General features: G+C 39.6%; 1 protein-coding gene and 1 pseudogene across 10 annotated transcripts in view; both read right to left on the bottom strand.

Annotated features, from left to right (window-relative positions):
* The window catches only part of SYTL2 (synaptotagmin like 2), a 120,087-nt gene that overhangs the window by 8,582 nt on the left and 92,176 nt on the right, over window positions 1–19,329 (bottom strand). For 4 of the 10 annotated variants that reach the window (XM_070365239.1, XM_070365240.1, XM_070365238.1 and 1 more), the window contains 7 exons: window positions 14,551–14,652; window positions 12,505–12,558; window positions 11,230–11,277; window positions 7,485–7,579; window positions 4,485–4,604; window positions 2,989–3,158; window positions 1,499–1,601 (listed from right to left, as the gene is read on the bottom strand). In XM_070365239.1, coding sequence (XP_070221340.1) covers window positions 1,499–1,601; window positions 2,989–3,158; window positions 4,485–4,604; window positions 7,485–7,579; window positions 11,230–11,277; window positions 12,505–12,558; window positions 14,551–14,652 — 692 coding nt within the window. Of the gene's footprint in view, window positions 1–1,498; window positions 1,602–2,988; window positions 3,159–4,484; window positions 4,605–7,484; window positions 7,580–11,229; window positions 11,278–12,504; window positions 12,559–14,550; window positions 14,653–19,329 lie in introns of those variants that run through there. The other 6 variants (XM_070365242.1, XM_070365236.1, XM_070365241.1 and 3 more) reach the window with 4 other exon arrangements.
* On the bottom strand, window positions 14,663–19,328 carry LOC138986255 (uncharacterized; annotated as a pseudogene).

Here is a 19,329-nt window from a genome sequence, read left to right as displayed (position 1 = left end):
ACAGAATTTTCAGAAAGAAAGAATGAATAATACTTCTCACATTTGTTGTTTTAAATAATCTGTTACCCATGACTAAGGCAGCATGAGACAGTTTTCAGGAAGATAGAACATGGGCATTTGAGCAAGGTATATTCTCCACTCATCTATCGAGCCATCTCTCCTTCCAATAAACATTTATAAAGTACCTATCCCAGACACTGTACTAAGACTCAGCATTTACTAAGTGTTTAATGCATACTATACTATGGACTTCCCTATAGCTCAGATGGTAAAGAATCTGCCTGCAATGCAGGAGACCTGGGTTCGATCCCTGGGTTGGGAAGATCCCCTGGATAAGGAAATGGCAACCCCCTCCAGTATCCTTGCCTGGAGAAAACCATGGACAGAGGAGCCTGGTGGGCTACAGTCCATGGGGTCACAAAGAGTCGGACATGACTAAGTGACTAACACACACGAATGCATACTTATCACTTTACACATATTAACTCTTTTGATGTTCACAACTACTGAGGTAGGTAGACACTATTCTTTTTTTCTTATAAATTAATTTTAAAAACTTTTTGGCCACACCGTGCAGCAGGAAGGATCTTAGTTCTCCCACAAAGGATTGAACCTGTGGTCCCTGCAATGGAAGCTCGGATTCTTAACCACTGGACCGCTGGGGAAGTCCCAGATAGGTACTCTTCTTATCTCCCGTTTGCAGATCTAAAGTGCAGATGGGTTAAGTCATTGGCACACGGTATGCAGTTTATAAACCACCTAGAGTTGATCCCTGCTCTTGGGGAATTTACAATTAAACCAGCGGTTAAAGTGCTGAAAGTCAACACTGCCTATTGTGAAACAAAGAGACTGAGGCAGCAGACAGCAGGGAAACTTAGGAGTTAAGAGACAACCTCTCACAGAAAGAGGCATTTCAGGCTGTGGGAAGTAGTTATGGACAGCATGGGGAAGAACATCCCAGTTTGAAGGAAGAGAAAGTCCTAGCAGAGTGAGAGAATGTAATTCCTCCGAAGAACAGAAAGGAATCAGGATAACCTGAAGAAAGTGGAAGGATGAGGCCAGAGCTCAGGTTCTCAAGGGAGGGGTGTGCATGTTAAGATGGGCGGGCTTGACCTTAAGGCTAATGGGAGTCCTCCAAGATTTTAAGCAGAGAAATAACACGATCAGAATTGGGCTTTTATAAGATTGTTTTGGCTGCAGTGCTCAACTTTATCATCGGTGTATCCAGTTTCCTTTATTTCCTTAAGCTTCATTTGCCTCATCTGTGAGATGAAGATAATAATAATCCCTGGCAGAGCATGGAGGGCGTGCATGAGACAAGGCATACAACAGTCATGGTGTATCATCTCATACAAAGCAGATTCTCAGAAAGTGGTTATTCATTTCCTTCTCTCTTGGGGACTGACTTCCTCTGCAGAGATATTACCCAAGATGACACGGCCTTTTAAATGCATAGGTCACCATTTGGGATTTTCCTAGACAGAGAGGTTGTAGGTACCCGCAGTATCTCGTTATACACAGGATTCAAAGTTTTCTTCACTACAAGTGTTTTCTTCTTGCCCATTTTGCCTTTGTCTGGTAATAGGTAAGTCTTTACGTATCTAAAAAGAGAATTGAATAGACAAGAAGGTCAGAGAAAATAAAAGTGACATGTCTACCTGTACTTTTAAAAATACATTAGAAATTGATAGGAATAATTATTTCATGACACTAGCGAAAGTCGGAGAAGGCAATGGCACCCCACTCCAGTACTCTTGCCTGGAAAATCCCATGGACGGAGGAGCCTGGTGGGCTACAGCCCATGGGGTCGCGAAGAGTCGGACACGACTGAGCGACTTCACTTTCCGTTTTCATTTTCATGTATTGGAGAAGGAAATGGCAACCCACTCCAGTGTTCTTGCCTGGAGAATCCCAGGGACGGGGGAGCCTGGTGGACTGCCATCTATGGGGTCACACAGAGTCGGACACAACTGACGCGACTTAGCAGCAGCAGGGAAAGTAGTATATAATAAATGCTCTCATCAGCACCTTTATACTTAAACTTTTAAGTGATTTCAGTGGAATGGATCATTTTAAATTGTTCTGAAGATTTTTAAGAGATAGTCCCTGAATTCCTTTTTTCCTTTGACCTTAACTAATGTAGGGCAGGGGGAAGACAACTGACCTCTAATGTGATGCTTAATTTCATTGGCTAGTGTCTTATTAAGAAAAGGCTTTGATGCTTGCAGAATTAAAAAAGACTGTCTTCTGAAAGAAAAATCTTGGTACATACCTAATCAGGCCATATTCAATGTAAAACAAAAAAAAAAAGGAAAAAGAAAAGCTATGGGACCCCGCAGCTTTTATAACAAAAACAAAGGGTTGGGCTTATGCTAGCAAAATTATTAAGAATCAGACTTCTGCATAGGGGTAAGGGAGGGACTGTCATTCAACTTTTATAACTGAACTGAAATGCCATTAAACCTGTGATTTCAAAAATGAATTGGTAATTCCCCCTAAAGTTCTGTAGAATATAACTTAAATGTGGAAACTACCTTATTCTAGAACCTTAACTATCTCTGCATCACTGAGCACTATAAAGTATGCCCAACTCGTCCCTCCTTTTAGAGAAAGTCTAAACGTGTGTGGAGACAGAGGGCTCAAGTCTCACTGTTTGTTATAAACAAACAGTGCTTATCTTCTCTATCCTTTGTTTCCTTAACTGTAAAAAAGAAGGAATCAGGACAAGATGACCTCAAAGGTTCCTTCCAACTTGAAATGCTTTGTATTTCTCTGACATTCTTACAATTTAGTAAGTTTGGTGTATGAATCTATAAACAGCATTTTTCCCCAACTCTTTTTTTCTCCCCCACTCCGAATCCCGTTTTTTTCCCCCGAACATTCCTTTTTAACACAGTCACACACATACCTTCCCTTCAATTTCTTTCTTTCTTTCCCAATTTCTACAAGAGTAACTAAGAGAAAATAGTGTCTCCAAAATGTACTTACGGGTCCGAACGCTGTTTCTTAATATCCGCTGCTGCTAAGTCTTTGCACTGGGCCACAAAGACATGCAACTCCTTCAGTGAGTCCACGTAGTCGATGGCAAACTGGATGCTTCCTTTCACTTCCAGATTGCCAAAGTCTCCACTATAAACACTCATCACACTGCCGCTGACCTGAAAGCGCGGGAAAACACGTGGTGTCTGTGTCTGTCTCACTCTCGAATCCAGCGCAAGGATTACATGGGTGTAATCTTTGCTTGCCAGTATTTCTCTAGTTTGCATATAAAAGCAGCTAATTTAATGTGGCATTAAAAAAGCATACCAACACAGACAACCTGACATGATATACATGACATGATGACTGGTGGTTAACAAAAACTGCCTGTAAGAGACATGGATGAAAAGTATGAAATGCAAAGTTATTTAGATACTGACTCATTTCAAAACAGGGTGATTTTATAGTAGGGGGCACTCAGAGTCCCATTTTTAGGCATGCTTAGAATTTAAAATGTTAAATAAAGAGGATGTGAGAAGCCCCAGGGCACACAAATCACAGTGACACTTTGCTCTATCAAATTTCCAAGGCACTAAAAAGGAATTTTACTATGTTACCCATCCACTGCCTCTAAGAAAATGCTTACTGAGCCATACACTTTTAGAGGTCAGGAAGGGTAGAAAATGGATGATTGATGAAGGAAGTTTAAAACCTTCCCAAGGCCATACATTTGATTGTTATCAGCAGAAATTCAATTTAAATAGATTTTTTTTAAAAGAGTTTGAAAAAATGCAAGGCCAGTAAGAATTTAAGCACAGATTTATCATTCATTTAGCATATCTGATGAGATCTGTGCATGTATATACAGATCATAGATATTTGGATAAATGTATATGGATATATTTACATATATATATATATATATATTTCTATACACATGCTACATGCACACAAAACTATCTCACTTCTATATAAAGTCAAATTCTCCAAATCAAATCTGAGTAACTATACTCAGGGAGCTTCCTTTGGAAAATTCCATTCTGAATCCTTCCATGAGGCCAAGAATCACCTTTCCTTTTAATGTGAATCAGTACTTTTAGTCGTCAGAATAAATGACTTGCTAAAAGAGGTACAATTCTATACCTGCAAAGAGTACATCAAATCATGTCTGATAAAAGCAGACTTTGTAATAGTTACCCCATTCACCGCCCAGAGAAGTTTAGTGGTTCATCTTGTTGATAATTTAGGTTTATTTTTGAAGTACTTAACATCCAAAACAAACCGTATTTGTTTATCTCGGATATGAATTGTCTTGTGATTAAAAAAAGAGAAGAAAAGAAGATGTAGCTAGCCAGAAGCTAATTGTGGGTTAGATAAAAAACAAACCTCTCACGCCCCTGGAATCTGAGAAATATAACAAAAGGCCATTTTACAGGAGCAGGAGCGTGGCAGAGCAAGGTTGGCAGAAGCAGAGGGATATTAACACAAAGCCTTTGTTTACATACAGAAGACAAGGACGTCATGCCAGAGGAGCTGCTAAGATTGGTTAAAGAGCTTGGGCTCTTCTTGTGTCTGCTGAGCTGGTAACTGCCTTCTGATGCTGTATCTGTCTCTCTGTCATCACTCTACAAAACATCATATAATACAAAACTCAAATTCAGAAAGAGTCAAGATCAAGATCTTAGTTTAGATAAAGATAATAGCTTGCTATCCCACTCATGTATGACATTTTCCAAGGTCAAAGGACAGCAGTGCTAACTGCCAAGGAATGGGATTCAAGATGGGGTGGGTGGTCTACCCAGGATCTCACTTAAGCAGGAGAGCAGTGTTTAGCTACTGAAACAGCAAAGTGATTTTTTTTTTCACCAGCAAGTTGGCCCCCAGGTGCTAGAGAAGATAGCATATTGTGAGCTTTCTTGGCTTTCTCTTAATATTATACATTTATATTGCTTGGCAAACTTTTTTGCTACATATGAGAAATTATCTTTACCTAGACAATAAAAGGTCTAATATTTACCCTTAAATCATAAAATGTCATGCCTAATTCCTCTCGGTAACATAGGCTTAACTTCCCTAAAAATCAAATCTTTTACTTGAGACACTATTAAACTAGGGAAAACAATTCTAATCTGATCTGTGTTTCAAGTTTTTCATATATGCATGTATGTGTATACACACACACACACATATGTGAACTGAACAGATATGTAATTTTAAACCACCTCTTAGGTATTCCTATAGAGTTACTGTGCTTATCTTTTTTGTTGCTACAGGGAGGTATATTGAATTATACATTCTACCCACATTGTATTTTAACAATTTTTAAAAAATGGCAGTAAGGTATTTATTTTAAATATGTCCCTGGAAATATTTACCTGGGTCAAGAAAGAAAAAGTGGTGATAATAAATTTTATTATGTTTAGATCTATAGTTTATTAGATGGTAGCTTTAAGGATCTGTGAGTCAGAAGGAGCTCCTTTTGGGGTTAGAGAGTTTATGGAGCAGTTCAGTGGCTCCTGGGGTTAGGGAAACACCTTTACAAAGGAGTGGTTAGTTCATGCCAACATATTCCAGGGCCATGCAAATACATGTCAATGTAACAGATGCCAATCCTAATGCAGATTAAGAAAGGAGTTAAAAAAATAATGATTTATGTGGATAAGAAAAGAATCCTTCCTCAAGGATGAAAAAATCCACACCTTTTTAATGTTTCTATTATCACACTCCCTCCCCACATGCTTAGAGACCGTTTCCCTCTATCACAGCCATAATACATTCTACCTGGTACATCAGATCATTAGTGATTATTGGAAGGACAGGACCTTGTATTGATGACTTGTAACACTGATTTTCACAAAGTTGGCACTCAACAAATGTGACTGATGGTAAGCCTCAAAGGGACAGTGGGTGAAGAAGCAAAGTCTGACTTTATCCCACTTTCTTTAACATTCAGTCCAACCCCAAATACTTTGAAAGGTTAAAACAATACAGCTTAATTTGGCATCTCTGATCCACAAACTATTTGGACTATCTTTTGCATGGAGCAATGAGGCAGCAGGTTAAAACTGAAAGAAGGAGAAAAAACAATCAGCAACTGGTATCATTTGCCTCTCAGATTATGAGATGTTTTATTCATATGACCAGCCAAGACCAAAGCACATCTACAAAGGTATAACGCCACAGGAACCCCATGAGGTACCTATGCTGGCTTCTAGCTCATGAGCTTGTTTCAAAGAATGAGTGCTTCTCCAAAGCAACTATAATGTGGGCTCTTAAGCACAGGGGTTGAATATTTTCTGGTACAGTTCACGGAAGGCTCAAGTGTAGACAGAAGGGTTCCCTGGAGGTTGGGGAGGAGGGATGTAATTTGTATGTTTTCAGAGCTTTCCTTACATTCCATCTACTAAGAGAAAGGATGAAGTTTCTATTTCATCATGAAAAATCAGACCAAAACTGCAAACAGCAACAGCAAGCATTAAGGTACTACGTGTCAGCACTGCACTGCATGTTTTCCCGGCATTATCTCACTGACTCCTTACAGTCTAATGAGTTAGGTACTAGAAAGTGCTCAGGGAAGTTAAGGAAATTGTTCACAACCACATAGCAAATCAGCAGCATAACTAGGGGTGGGAGTGTCTAACATCAAACCTCAGACTCCTAATTACCTGACTGCAAAACATGGAATCTTAGTTAAGTCAAAGAACCTGAGTTAAAATCCTAGCTCTACTTTTTAGTAGCTGTTGAATTTGGGGAAAGGCTCTGTGAGGCTCTTTCTCCTTGTATAAAATGGAAAAATTTGTACCTATCACATTTTGTTAGTAAGAGTTAAAGATATCAGAGTGCCTGGTACTCACTATGAATTAAATGAATAACAGATAATAGTCATGTTCTTATTTGAAACAGAAGGGATAGTAGTTAATAGCATGAAGGTCAGATCTGGACTCCACTCCTGGGTTCAGCCCCTTTCTAGCTGAGTGAGGTTGCCTGATCTCTCCTAATCTCAGTTTGCTCATCTGTAATATCTGGGGATAGTGATGGTGCCCACCTTCCAGGGTTACTGGAGGATTAAATGAGATAATGTATATAAAGTGCCTACACCTGGTTGATATCCTTAAAGTTTTCCATGTCATTGATACTCTGTAATTTTAACATACGCTTTCAAGCTAGTCATGCTATCTAGACTAAGCTTTCACAAATGAACTGTACTCTAAAGTACAGAGAAGTTCATGCCAACATTTTTCTGCCTGAATTCCTTATTTTGAAACAAAAGTCACATTCCCTGTATGCAATCTGGCTTCACCACCAAAAAGTTACTGTATGAGTCAAATGAGATATGCTTGCCTTGTTCCAGGACCAAAAACACTACGTCCATTGACAGGAGAGGCAAAGGTCACCCCTGCGGCCTCTTAGGTCTCCGCTATGGCTTAATGCAAACACACCAACCTTGGCATAGCAAATCCACTTATTTGGTTCCATTTTTCGGAAGGTACAAAAGACAAACTTGCCTCATCTTGGAGAAATGCTGGAACAGACTTGCTCATCCTTTTGAGTTTGTCAGGGTGGGAAAACTGATTATCAGGCTGTGAAGACACTGTGGAAACTAAACAGCAGCATTTCCATTCAAAATTATCCTCACAATTGTCAGACAAACATAAGGCATACGTTGAAAACACACTTTTTTCCATCTATGAACAGAGACGTTTTTGTAAAATGGTTAAAGGCACAGTAGTTCACATGCACAGGACCGTAGGGTAAGCAACATGCAATCTTCATAAATTATAGAGAGAGAACTAGCAAGGAGTTGAACCAAACAGAAAACAGAACTTAAAAACCACTAGGTTTTATTGGACCAGAGAACTGGATTTGAATTATACTGAAATATACCACTAAGATGAATTGGTTTTAATTTACATTTTTTCACAGTAGATCTTTGAACCACAAGATCTATACTTTATTGGTTCATCTCCTTGAGATATATTTTTTAACATGCTGCAGGCTGAAAAACTATTTCATTGAATAGCAAGGATCTTTGTACACAACTCAGTCATAAAAGTGTCCTGGCTATTGATGTCTAAAAGGAGGTTGGATTCCTTGGTGATTGTTGGGATTACTGTAAGAGTATTTCTCCCTCAGAATCATAAGAGACTACGGTTTCAAAATTAATTATTTTCTGAAAATAGAAATTATTTAGCTATCTGTCAATCCAGATAACTTTCAACAGTGATATCCAAAGGCCATGTATGAATGACTCAGGTTAAGATATTCTAAGAATTTAATATGAAAATGTAGCACATGGTTTCTTTTTGATACAGTAAGTATATATGTGGAAGTCACAACAAGATGATGAATTCTCTTCCTAATATGTTTAACTCTAGTTAGAAAACTTTTCTTCTTCTTAGTCTAAGAATGGGAGAAGGCAATGGCACCCCACTCCAGTACTCTTGCCTGGAAAATCCCATGGACGGAGGAGCCTGGTAGGCTGCAGTCCATGGGGTCGCTAAGAGTCGGACACGACTGAGCAACTTCACTTTCACTTTTCACTTTCCTATTAAATCTGTATTTCAGGGTAACCAAATATTTGACTTGGAGAAGGAAATGGCAACTCACTCCAATGTTCTTGCCTGGAGAATCCCAGGGACGGGGGAGCCTGGTGCGCTGCCGTCTATGGGGTCGCACAGAGTCGGACACAACTGAAGCAACTTAGCAGTAGCAGCATCAGCGGTCTAAGAATGACAATGTCTAAGCTTTTCTTATGGTGAATCAGAGCTTTTGTATTGAATGACTTAATATTTTTCAAGGCACTCAGAACAGTGCTATATGTGTTACATATATTAGGCTCTATATATGTCTTTGCTAAACAAGTAAATATCTGATAGGAAATCTTTAAATTATCTTTTCCATGTGACATAAATATACTGGTTTGACTTTCTCATTGCAGAGATACGAGGAAAACAGATAAATAAAGATCAAATTATTTGTCTACATATAACTCAAAAGGCTCAAGTTTAGCCCTAAATATTAGGTACATTTATCATTAGTTAAAAGAAATCTAATAAAGGAAAATGGAAACTTGAACTATTAAATATTTGCTTATCACATAATAGCTCTCACCTAGTTTTAGGCTCACAAATGCATCAAAATATATTTATGTTGTCTTACAAGATGATAACCTGCTTTAATTACTTCCCATGGTGCGTATTTGAGTGACTTATACTGAATAGTATAAGATCAGGTCCTACAAGGGCAAAGGATAGCCCAATGAGTATGCAAAACTTTCTTATAACATTGCTCCGTATTATTTTCAAAGTATATATTTACTACTCAAATGTAGTCAGTTTAGTAATATGTTTACTGGGCTTTAGTTATTTGTGTTTTGACCATGCATTTCATTTTGTTTTATGGTAAGAACACACTCTTCACTAAAGAAAAGGAATAACCCCAGCCCAGGCATTAAAATTCATCTTGGAAAATACCACAAAAAAAGGGAATTTAACTTATCTAGAATTTAGCACTGATTAGCCTCTTTGCCTTGACCAAAAACTCAGCTAATTAGGAGGTCACAAATGAAGACACAGATATATAGGCACACATCATCCATGTCTATGCTTTGTTTTCACTCCTCAGGCTAAATGTTGAATAAAACATACAAAGATAAACTAAGATGCCCAAACTTAAGTATCCAGTTGCGGGTAAAACAGCAACTGGAAAAGCCTCTTTACCCGACACCCCTGAGAGACAGAAGTCTGGTTGTCTCTGCGGCAGCCAGACAGAGAACACACACCAATGGCTGAAGCCTGGACGGCCTTATTTCCTAGGTCATGTGCCAAGGCTCAGCGCCTTCATCTCTGGCAGGAGAACCTCATGAGCAGAGTTTCAGATTTCAGATGAGAAGTCACTGTTTTCAAGCATCAGCACTTTTCCTCTATCTAATGGCTCCTTCCTTTGGCAACGCTTCTCTTTAAGAACCATTAGCACATCCAATGACTGTTGGGAAACTTATTAAAAATCCTATGGGCCGGTAGGTGTATCTTCATCACTCCAACGCCTAGGATTTTGAAACCACCTCTGAAAAGGGATGCCAAGAAGACACACAAACATATCTTCATTCTTTGCTAGTCCCCACAAACCCCTTTTTAATGCACTATTTGTACTCAAGACGATAGTCACAGTTAAGAACAAGTCTTAAGAGTGAACAGAAAACAGTGAATAACTGTTATCTTCCCCTGGTGGTGGATACTAATTAGTTGATGCATATGAGCTACCATAACTATACATACATTTTTCTTTTTTAAAATGGAAACATAGTTGACATACAGTATTATATTAGTTTCAGGTGTGCTACCTAGTAATTGGACATTTGCATACATTATGAAATGATTACCATAACGCTAGTAACTATTTGTCCCCAATGTTATTACAATATTATTGACCATATTCCTTACACTGTATATTACATTCCCATGATTTATTTTTTATGTTAATCCCCTGCACATTTTCACCCCATCATGACCCCCAACAAACACCCATTTGTTCTCTGTATCTTTGAGTCTGCATGTTGTTTTTCGTTTTTTAAGATTCCACATATACGTGAGATCACATTTATGTCTTTCTCTGACTTATTTCACTTAGCATAAAGCCCTCTAGATCCATCCATGTTGCCATGTGCATTCACTACTTAAGATTCAGAGGTTCACTTGCCTTATGTATTGAACTATACTATTTTAGTTTTGAACCTCAGAGCTTAAACCCTGGGCATTAAAAAAATTGCTTCTATAGATAATGTAGACAGGCATACACAGCCATACTACATACTAATTGTCAAAGTACAGTCTTTTCCTAGGTCCAAATACATTATAAATTGTTTGCTGTCTATAGTGTTTTTTAGAGGCCATAAGAGATCCAGTACTCCAGACCATACTGCCAAGTGATATCATTTTAAGTAAAGACTCAAAGAGCAGGGAGACTGGCAAAAGCATAATAGTATTCAGCAATAATGTGTGTATATATAACGCATACATATATAATTTTAAAAATATATAACTATCCCTCCGTAGAATCATGAACTAACACAGAGTAGTAAAATACTTTTAATAAATAAAACCCTTGTCAGAATGAAATAGTTTTGTAAGCTGTAAGAATTTAGTACAATAATAAATGCTGCATTATTAATGGGGTTAGTTATTTCAGTACATTTAACACCATGTAAAGTGGCAACATTTAGTCATTTGTGAGAAAGATCCTGCTACTCACTTCCTGGAATGCATTCATTTGTGTCTGGTTCCTGATCTGCTTTTTGATCTACTCAGAAGAGCAACATTGAGAATAAATACCATTTTAACAGAAAGATTAAAGAGACATGAAAGTAATGCTCAAATGTCAGTTTCACAACTAAGACTGCAGAATACATCTGACAGGTTTTCAGCCTGCTTTCATCCATTCCCCAATGCAATTCTTCCTTAGCCTCTTTGAGGTCTCCTGTTCAACTAAAAATCCAACATCCAGCATACACGTTCAGTGTCTTTCCTTACTCATTAAGCCATGGCATGGAAAACAAAAGGAGCACTGGGCTAGGAGTGAAGCTGAGGTTCCCATCCTCACCCTCTCACTGACTGACTAGCTACAAAAGCTCAGACAGATCACCTCCTTTCTCTGAGCTTTTCTCATCTGTAAAATGAAGATAAAAATCGCTGCCCCACCTACTTCAATGAAATGGTTATCAACATAAAAGACAAAACCATTACACAAAAGTAAGGAATGACCTTTGAGGAGCTCTGTTGCTTCATCTTATACGAGAAAGCTCAGCTAACATACATTTTTATTATTATAGTGAAAGCAACTTAGAAAACAAAATTCTAGCATACAAGTATAAATTACATATTTGAATAAATGCTGAACCATAAACAGACTCATTTCCATTCTTGCCCCCACGATTACCCTATTCATTTTATAACTGAACCAAGTATAATGCCTGATCCATAGACAAGCTGCAAGAACTTCTGGCTCCTTAATATTCAGAATCAGTCAATTTCACCCTTGGTCTATACTTGGTTATTGACGTAAGCAGAGGCGAGATACCCAGTCTTGTTCTGGAACCCTTTCCTTTGATCTTAAATCTTTACCACTTAAATCTAGAGAGATCTATATGCTGACTTGAAAATCAAATACAGGATTAACTTAACCCAGGAACCCATGCCACTCTCCCTGTCTTCACAAGGAGTTCTGCAAGTCAGAGTAGCAAAAATCTGCTCATGCTCATAGAAATACGATTTCCTATTTTTAGAAACCCTTGCTTCCCAAGGGTCTCTGATGAGATCTTCATACCAGTATCACTAGCAGAAACCTTAAGAATACGAACAGTATTAAATGCACCAAGTCAGAACCATTTTATAACAACTTAGGCACTATTCATCACATAGTGACAAGTGACGTTCTTCTATTTATCCCAATAGCTGTGCCCCGGTGACCGCCCAAACCACCCCAGAACCTAACACACAGACAGACATGCAAATACATAAAGATATTTACCATCTTCAGCACTACGTACTAATTCTTCTGGCAGATTATCTACTTTGGCTTGATCTGTGCAGGAGAAATTAACAAATGGTTAACACGACTGACCCTTGGCGAGCAAGAACAATGAGATTGTCCCTGGAAGCCCCTGGAGTTGGAAGCAATTAGTCAAGATGCCGTGTGAGGGGTGCAACCAAGATGTCTTCCCCAAAATACTTTCTCTTTAGATTAGCTACTCGAGCCAGTGCCATAGCGGGAGCTCCCATTTCAGCCCTGATGCAGCTTACATCAGCACACTGCTGCACACGGACTCCCAAGGGTTAGAGGGTTAGCTCAGAGCAAGCAATCGGCCGGCAGCAGGAGAAAGCACGGGGCTGCAACAGCCTCTTTATTCTTCTGGAAAGGGTAAGATGCTAGCCATGACTAACACCTTCCCAAACCCACGGTCATTAACAAATATTTCTGGGCGTGCATCATCATGTGTGCATGCCTCTGGGAGCCTTGCTTGGGAAGTCAACTGAAGAGATGTAAGTGGGGACCAGCTGCTAAGTGGAATCTTGGCAGGCTAGTGTGAGAGTGGGTATCGGTATTTGGAAGGGAGCGTGCAGGAATACCCGTCAGCTGATGGTGTTTTTTTTTTTTTTTTAACCCTACACATTCCTGAGTACTTTAAAGCTGCACCATGGCAATAGCCCCATGTTTCTCAGGCTAGAGGTTTGCCAAATTGGACAATTGTTGCTGAAGTCTTTTTTTTTTCCCTTCGGGTCCATCACTAACATCAGAAAGGACAATTAGGGCTGAACAACAAAGGACTGGACTAGCCTTCTCTGGAAGCAATCAGGCGGATGTGGGGGGTTGGCCACCTGTTGAGGCTTTAGAGGGAATTCCTGCATTGGAGGGGGAGTTTGGAATGGTTGACCTTCAAGGTCCCTTCTAACCCTGAGATTCCAAGATCTTTGGTGGGGTGAGGGCTGCATTCCAAATTGGGAATACTGCCTTCACAGCCCTGAAAATCTCTGAATTTTAAGAACTGTTTAGTGGTATAGCTTGTTCTTTTTTCTTTTCCTTTTTAAAATCGGAAACTTTTCAGTGTCAACTGCAGATGCATAGAAATATCCCAAACATGAAAGTGATCAAGTTTTAATCATATGAGTTTGGCAGTGGTTAACTTGCACTTGATAAATTTCCTCATGACCATCTGTAATCCCAGGGGTACATCTTAGCTTAGAAAGAATAAGAACAAAACCCCTAGAAGTCACAGTCTCTAAATCTGTTTGTCAAACAGATTTATGCTTTATGTTACTAGTCTAGAAATCCTTCACCAATTAAAGCAGTGGGAAAGAGTGTGCCTGGAGTGTTGTATGTCAGGCAGTCTTTGAGCTTAAAGTTCCACTATCCAAAAGAAATGGGTGGACATAATGGATAAAAGAGAAAGCAAAGTCCCCGAAGCCAGGGATGAATTCATCTCCATATCATGCAAAAATTTATCAGACAAGCAGCAGTTATATGTAATACAATCACCTCATAAATGCTCTTGATAACAGCCTATTGATTTTGAGTCCTAGCTCTGCTGCATGGTATGAAGCAAATTACTTTACCTCTCTGAACTCTACTTACCTCATCTGTAAAATGGGGATAACAATTTGTGCCCCCCCCCCCCAACAGGTGGTTGCCTATGCCAATTACATGAGATCATGCACATAAAACGCTTAGCCACATCTTGCTACACAGTGCTAAATCAATGTCAGCTGTTACCACTAGAACCACAAGGTACCACAGTCTTTTACAACTCAGTGTTTGAAAGTGAATAAATATTCAAACTGGGATTCTTCAAGAAAACCTAGTGTACTTGTAACCAAACCTCATGTGTTATTTTAAAAGCGAAGTTCCAACCACTTTTGGCTGAGCCTGTTTAGCTCAGTTGGGAAAAGCTGTTCTCATCTGTTAACCCCTCCTTTAGGGGTTCAGGGTACAACAGCATGCAGTGAGGCCACAGAAGAGCACATAAGCATTTTTAAGCTTAGACCGGGGCACGGACAGTGGGGCACACTTTATTCTCACTTGATGAATCTGATGAAATATCTTCCAGACTTTTGGAAGGCATTTTCCTAGCAGCACTCCTTTCCAAAATTTTCAAAACAGGACTGGGTTCTTCTTCTGAACCTGTTACAAGACAAAACCGATGAATACTGCACAATACAAACGAAAAAAGAAAACAATCAAACTCTTAATAAATCAATGGACACTGAAATGGTAGGTTGAAAGGAGGTATTATGCCATAAGCCTCCATACTTTTATCCATTCTATGAGGCAGTCCACAGAAGAAAATAAAATTTCTTCACTAAAGAATATCAGTGCATGTGTATGCATGCTCAGTTGTATCCAACTCTTTGCTGCCCCACGGACTGTAGCTCATCAGGCTCCTCTGTCCATAGGATTTTCCAGGCAGGAATACTGGAGTGGGTTGCCATTTCCTCCTTCAGAGATTTTCCTGACCCAAGGATCAAACCCGCATCTCCTGTGTCTCCTGGATTGGCAGGTGGATTCTTTACCACTGAGCCACCAGGGAAGTCATTTTAAGAAATGACTTGTAAGCATAAGAAATATTTGTAAGCACAAATAATACAGAGACAAGATTAACATAATGACCGCAGTAACAGCAATGTGCTCTCTAAGTCTTCTACACCTCTATTTCAGGCACGTGATTTGTTCTGTTCTAAAATTTGAACCTTTCCCCTTCACTTCTAGCTTTTGAAGACAGCCACAAAATGGTTTTAGGAGCATTAAAATAATTAGCTGAAAACTATAGAAGGCAGGATTCAGATGTTTTAACATCTGTATATAATTGGGTACACAGATTGGTGAATTCTCCAGATCAACAAATATAGACTCTTTAGGTTTCATGAGCTACTGAGATTTCCATCAAAATGTTGGGTAATGACCTGAGGTGGTCAACTTTTTATTTTAACATAGAAAGTATTTTAAAGTGGGGGAGGTTGGTCTCTATTAACTACTAATGCCTTCATTTTATAAAAAAAAATGAAAGGTATTTTAGGAACACAAGGAAAAAAGAAAAAGGGCATAACTGGAGAATAAGAACTGTTCTTTAAATGCATCTAATGTTATAAAATTTTTTCTCTAGACTGTCTTTAATTTTTCCATTTTGACAGTGAAAACTCCAACATGGATAAGCCTTGGTCTGAGTACTGTCACTCATCACTGTTATATTCTTCGTGCCTACAACAGTGGCAGGCAAGAGGCACTTAACATTGCTAAATCCATGAATGACTCCATTAATGAGTCAATCCACTTGGGAACAACTCTGGACAGTACTTTCCTGAAGTGCATCCCAGTTCTGCCCAATGTTAATAAGCATTCTCCAGTAAATGGATTCTAAGATGAATTAGATTTGGGATGCTCTGTGCTCAAATTTTAAAGTTTTCTTACTACGGACCTTCTCGGTGACTTTAATATGCTTTAAAAAAATGAATCATGTGCATATGAATCACATATAATTCACAATAAAATATGAATCATGTGCATAATCTCTCAGCATTCCCTCCTCTCTTTATTAAAGGAACATACTGAGGTACTGGCTGGTTAAGAGCTCAGCCACAAGTCAAACATATTCGGCTGCTCATCAAAATTGGGGTTCTTCCCTAATTTGGGGAAGGTTCTTCCCTACTGTCACTCCACCCAACTCATTTACTTAAAAATAATTATTTAGGTTAGAAGTTAGAAAACTATGCCTCCCAGGTGGCTCAGTGGTAAGGAATCTGCCTGCCAATACCAGAGACGAAAGATATGCAGGTTCGATCCCTAGGTTGGGAAAGATTCCCTGGAGGAGGAAATGGCAACCCACTCGAGTATTCTTGCCTGGAAAATCTCATGGACAGAGGAGCCTGGTAGGCTACAGTCCATGGGGTCACAAAAGAGTCAGACATGACTGAACACACACACACGCTGTGCACCATTTTATACCTCCTACTTGGCTTTAAAATCTCTGGGCTCTGTCTGGGTAATCATTTATATTGATTATTTATTTTTTAGATAGGTTTGTTGTTGTTCAATCAGTTATGCTGGTATACTTAAACATAGCTATACACTTTCAGGAACAGTCTTCAAAGTGAAGTGTAAATTTACAAGCCCTTCACCTCATATAGGCCCATTTACCCTAGTAACTCATGGGGTAGCTTAGTTAAGTCTACTTCAATAAGTTTAAGATGCTGACTTATACTCTTGCAGAGACTGGTATTTTCCTTTTCCCACCAGTTACAAATATTAAAGAGGCTTCAGCTTCATTAACTAGGATTATAGGTGGATCCTCTGGTCAGTTTTCAATAAGAGACCCTCTGGCTATTTGCAAAGGAACCCAAATCTCACAAATGAGCCACTCAGTGAAGCTCATGTGTTCTTACTGAGACCGAAGGGAGCTAGGAAATGACACATTCTACTAATTTTCTACTGAGGAAGGTGATCAACACTAGTTGTTGTGCAACTTTGGTTAAAATGTTCCAGCCGGGGAGCATCCTTTATTATTTCATCACTCTAACCAGGTGACTTCTAATCCCTATTTGTTCCTGGCTTTCTCTCCTAAAATAGTCAGGTTGCTCCAAAGAGCAAACTGAGACAAGCCCTTTCTTTGGGAGCCTGGCTGAAACCAGTATCTCAAGTCCACTTAGATGACTATGGTAATTGATGAAGATCTTCTCCACTCAGCTAAGGCTGGAGCCAAAGAAATGCACAGGCCAGGCCCTTAGGTGGGGTCAGGTGAAGTCATCACACTGAGTCAGCGCCTAGGAGGCAGGATTCTGCAGGTGATCGGAAACGGGAGGGAGAGAGCAGCAAAAAAAGAGAAAACGAAAAAACAAACCCCACAACAGTTCTGAGGGCAAGTTCCAGCCCTGCACCTTGCTCCTGGTACTCAGCCACCACTGTGGAAACATGTTGCTCCTAAGAGGGCAATCTTTGCCCACTTGCGGCACTTTCTTGCCACAAATCTTACTGGAGCCTGCTGCGTGGACTGCCGATTAGGAAATCCTAATTCTTTCCAAGAGGAAACCTCGCTTGGATGTCTCAGAGGTACTCTCTAAACCCCAAAAGTTCTTTAAAACACATCTTTGGAATCTGAAAATTCTATCATTGATCAGTGAGTATAAAATCAGATTCTGAAACACTGCCTGATGGGTAACACTATGTCTATGTAACTCATTTGATTAAAGAATATAACAGGAAATGTAGATTTTTAATAAGAAAATCTAGGGAGAACTGAAGTACAAAGACGAATTTAGCACCATTTGGGATTATCAAATTAATCCCACTTTGAAAAACTATATCATCCTTTATGTCAGCATTACATAAATCAACTCATTAACCAATCAGCAAAAAACTTCAAAATGCTCACTGGAGGTGTTTCTCCAGCTTTTTGCATTAGAACCAATGTTTCTGTCTGAAAAATCAGAGTCAGAGAAACCTTTTTCTTCCTTTTTCTCTAGTCTCTTAAACGGTGATGCCAGAATCAATTCAACTTGACTTGTTTTTGCAGAGTTTTCTTTGTCAGGAGAGGAATGGGTTGCCTATTTCTGGGCACGTTAATTGCTTCAGGAGCCTCTCTGAAACCAGGCTCCTGAAAAGCCCTTTCTCAAACCACTGCAACCTCACTTTCACTATCCCTCCCCTCTGGGGGGTTTATAGTTTCTGTGGTCCCCACTTCATGGCCCACGGAAAGTTGTGAGGCTCCAGGGATCTCAACCCCAGTTTCAGAACCACAGAGATCTGATAAGCCAGTCACAGCTTTGTCTCTCCCAACACTCTATCACATTGGTTGACTTGAGATTTGAAAACATTACTCTTACATTTGATTTCCAAGGCCTCTGAGGCTGACCAGTAAAAAGGGGGCACTCTCCCCCAAAACCTGGCCTGCTTTGACTCTAATGGCTCCTTCTCAGGACTTTCTTCCTTCACTGACACTTGGGGCTGATAAGAAGGACCGTTAGATGTTTAAGGAGTCTCTCCAAACCAATATCAAAAGCACTCTCAGTAGCTGATGGAGCCTCAGACTTTTCTACTGTCTCTCTTATTTCCTTAGGATGGAATTCAGAAGCAGCTTGCCTGGGCACCTCAGTAATACCTGTTAACTCTGACGAATAAAGACCCCTATGTATCACATATTTTGTGCAAGGGCTTTCAGTTGTTTCCTTCAGTAGTTCTTCTAAGGCAACACTGAATTCAAGGAGCTCTGAGTTAGGCTGAATAATCGTTTCCCTCACAATTTCTGTCACTTCCTGAGGTAACTCTTTGCCATACTGAGCAACAGTAGAAACAAATGAGCTAAGGGTTTGGTCTGATGGAGATGCCTGGGCAGCTAAATAAGATCCCATTTTATGAGTTTCATCAGAAACTACATTGAAGGAATACAAATCCTTTCTGTCTGAAGCTATGCTGTCCATTGTTGTCTGTGGTGGGATAACTCCCAGAGAATTTGGGGCACTACTTTCTACCTGTACGCCTTTAGGAAATTCTATTTTTACTTCTCCAGAAACTACTTCCAGCACAGCTGGATAACTCAACCAAGCTTCTGTAAATAACTTTTGTAATATAGCTTTTACATCATTCAATGCAGGTCTGGGTGGAAGAATAACTTTTTCTATAGTCTCTGAAACTTCCCTTTGAGAAAGCAGTGTCTTATCCTGAGGAGAAGGATGGGCAAGCCTGGGAGAAGGCATATCTTGGGGAGAGTGGACCACATCCCCGGAAGAACCCTTTCTGTGGCAACAGGAAGGTTGATCCAGGGGATGAGAGCCTTCTGCAGCTGTCTGCAACAAGTTCTCTGGGTTCAGC

This window comes from Bos mutus, chromosome 29 (genome assembly GCF_027580195.1).
Source record: "Bos mutus isolate GX-2022 chromosome 29, NWIPB_WYAK_1.1, whole genome shotgun sequence".
In the NCBI taxonomy this organism is placed as follows: Eukaryota; Metazoa; Chordata; class Mammalia; order Artiodactyla; family Bovidae; genus Bos; species Bos mutus.
This window is presented reverse-complemented; position numbering and strand designations above follow the sequence as displayed.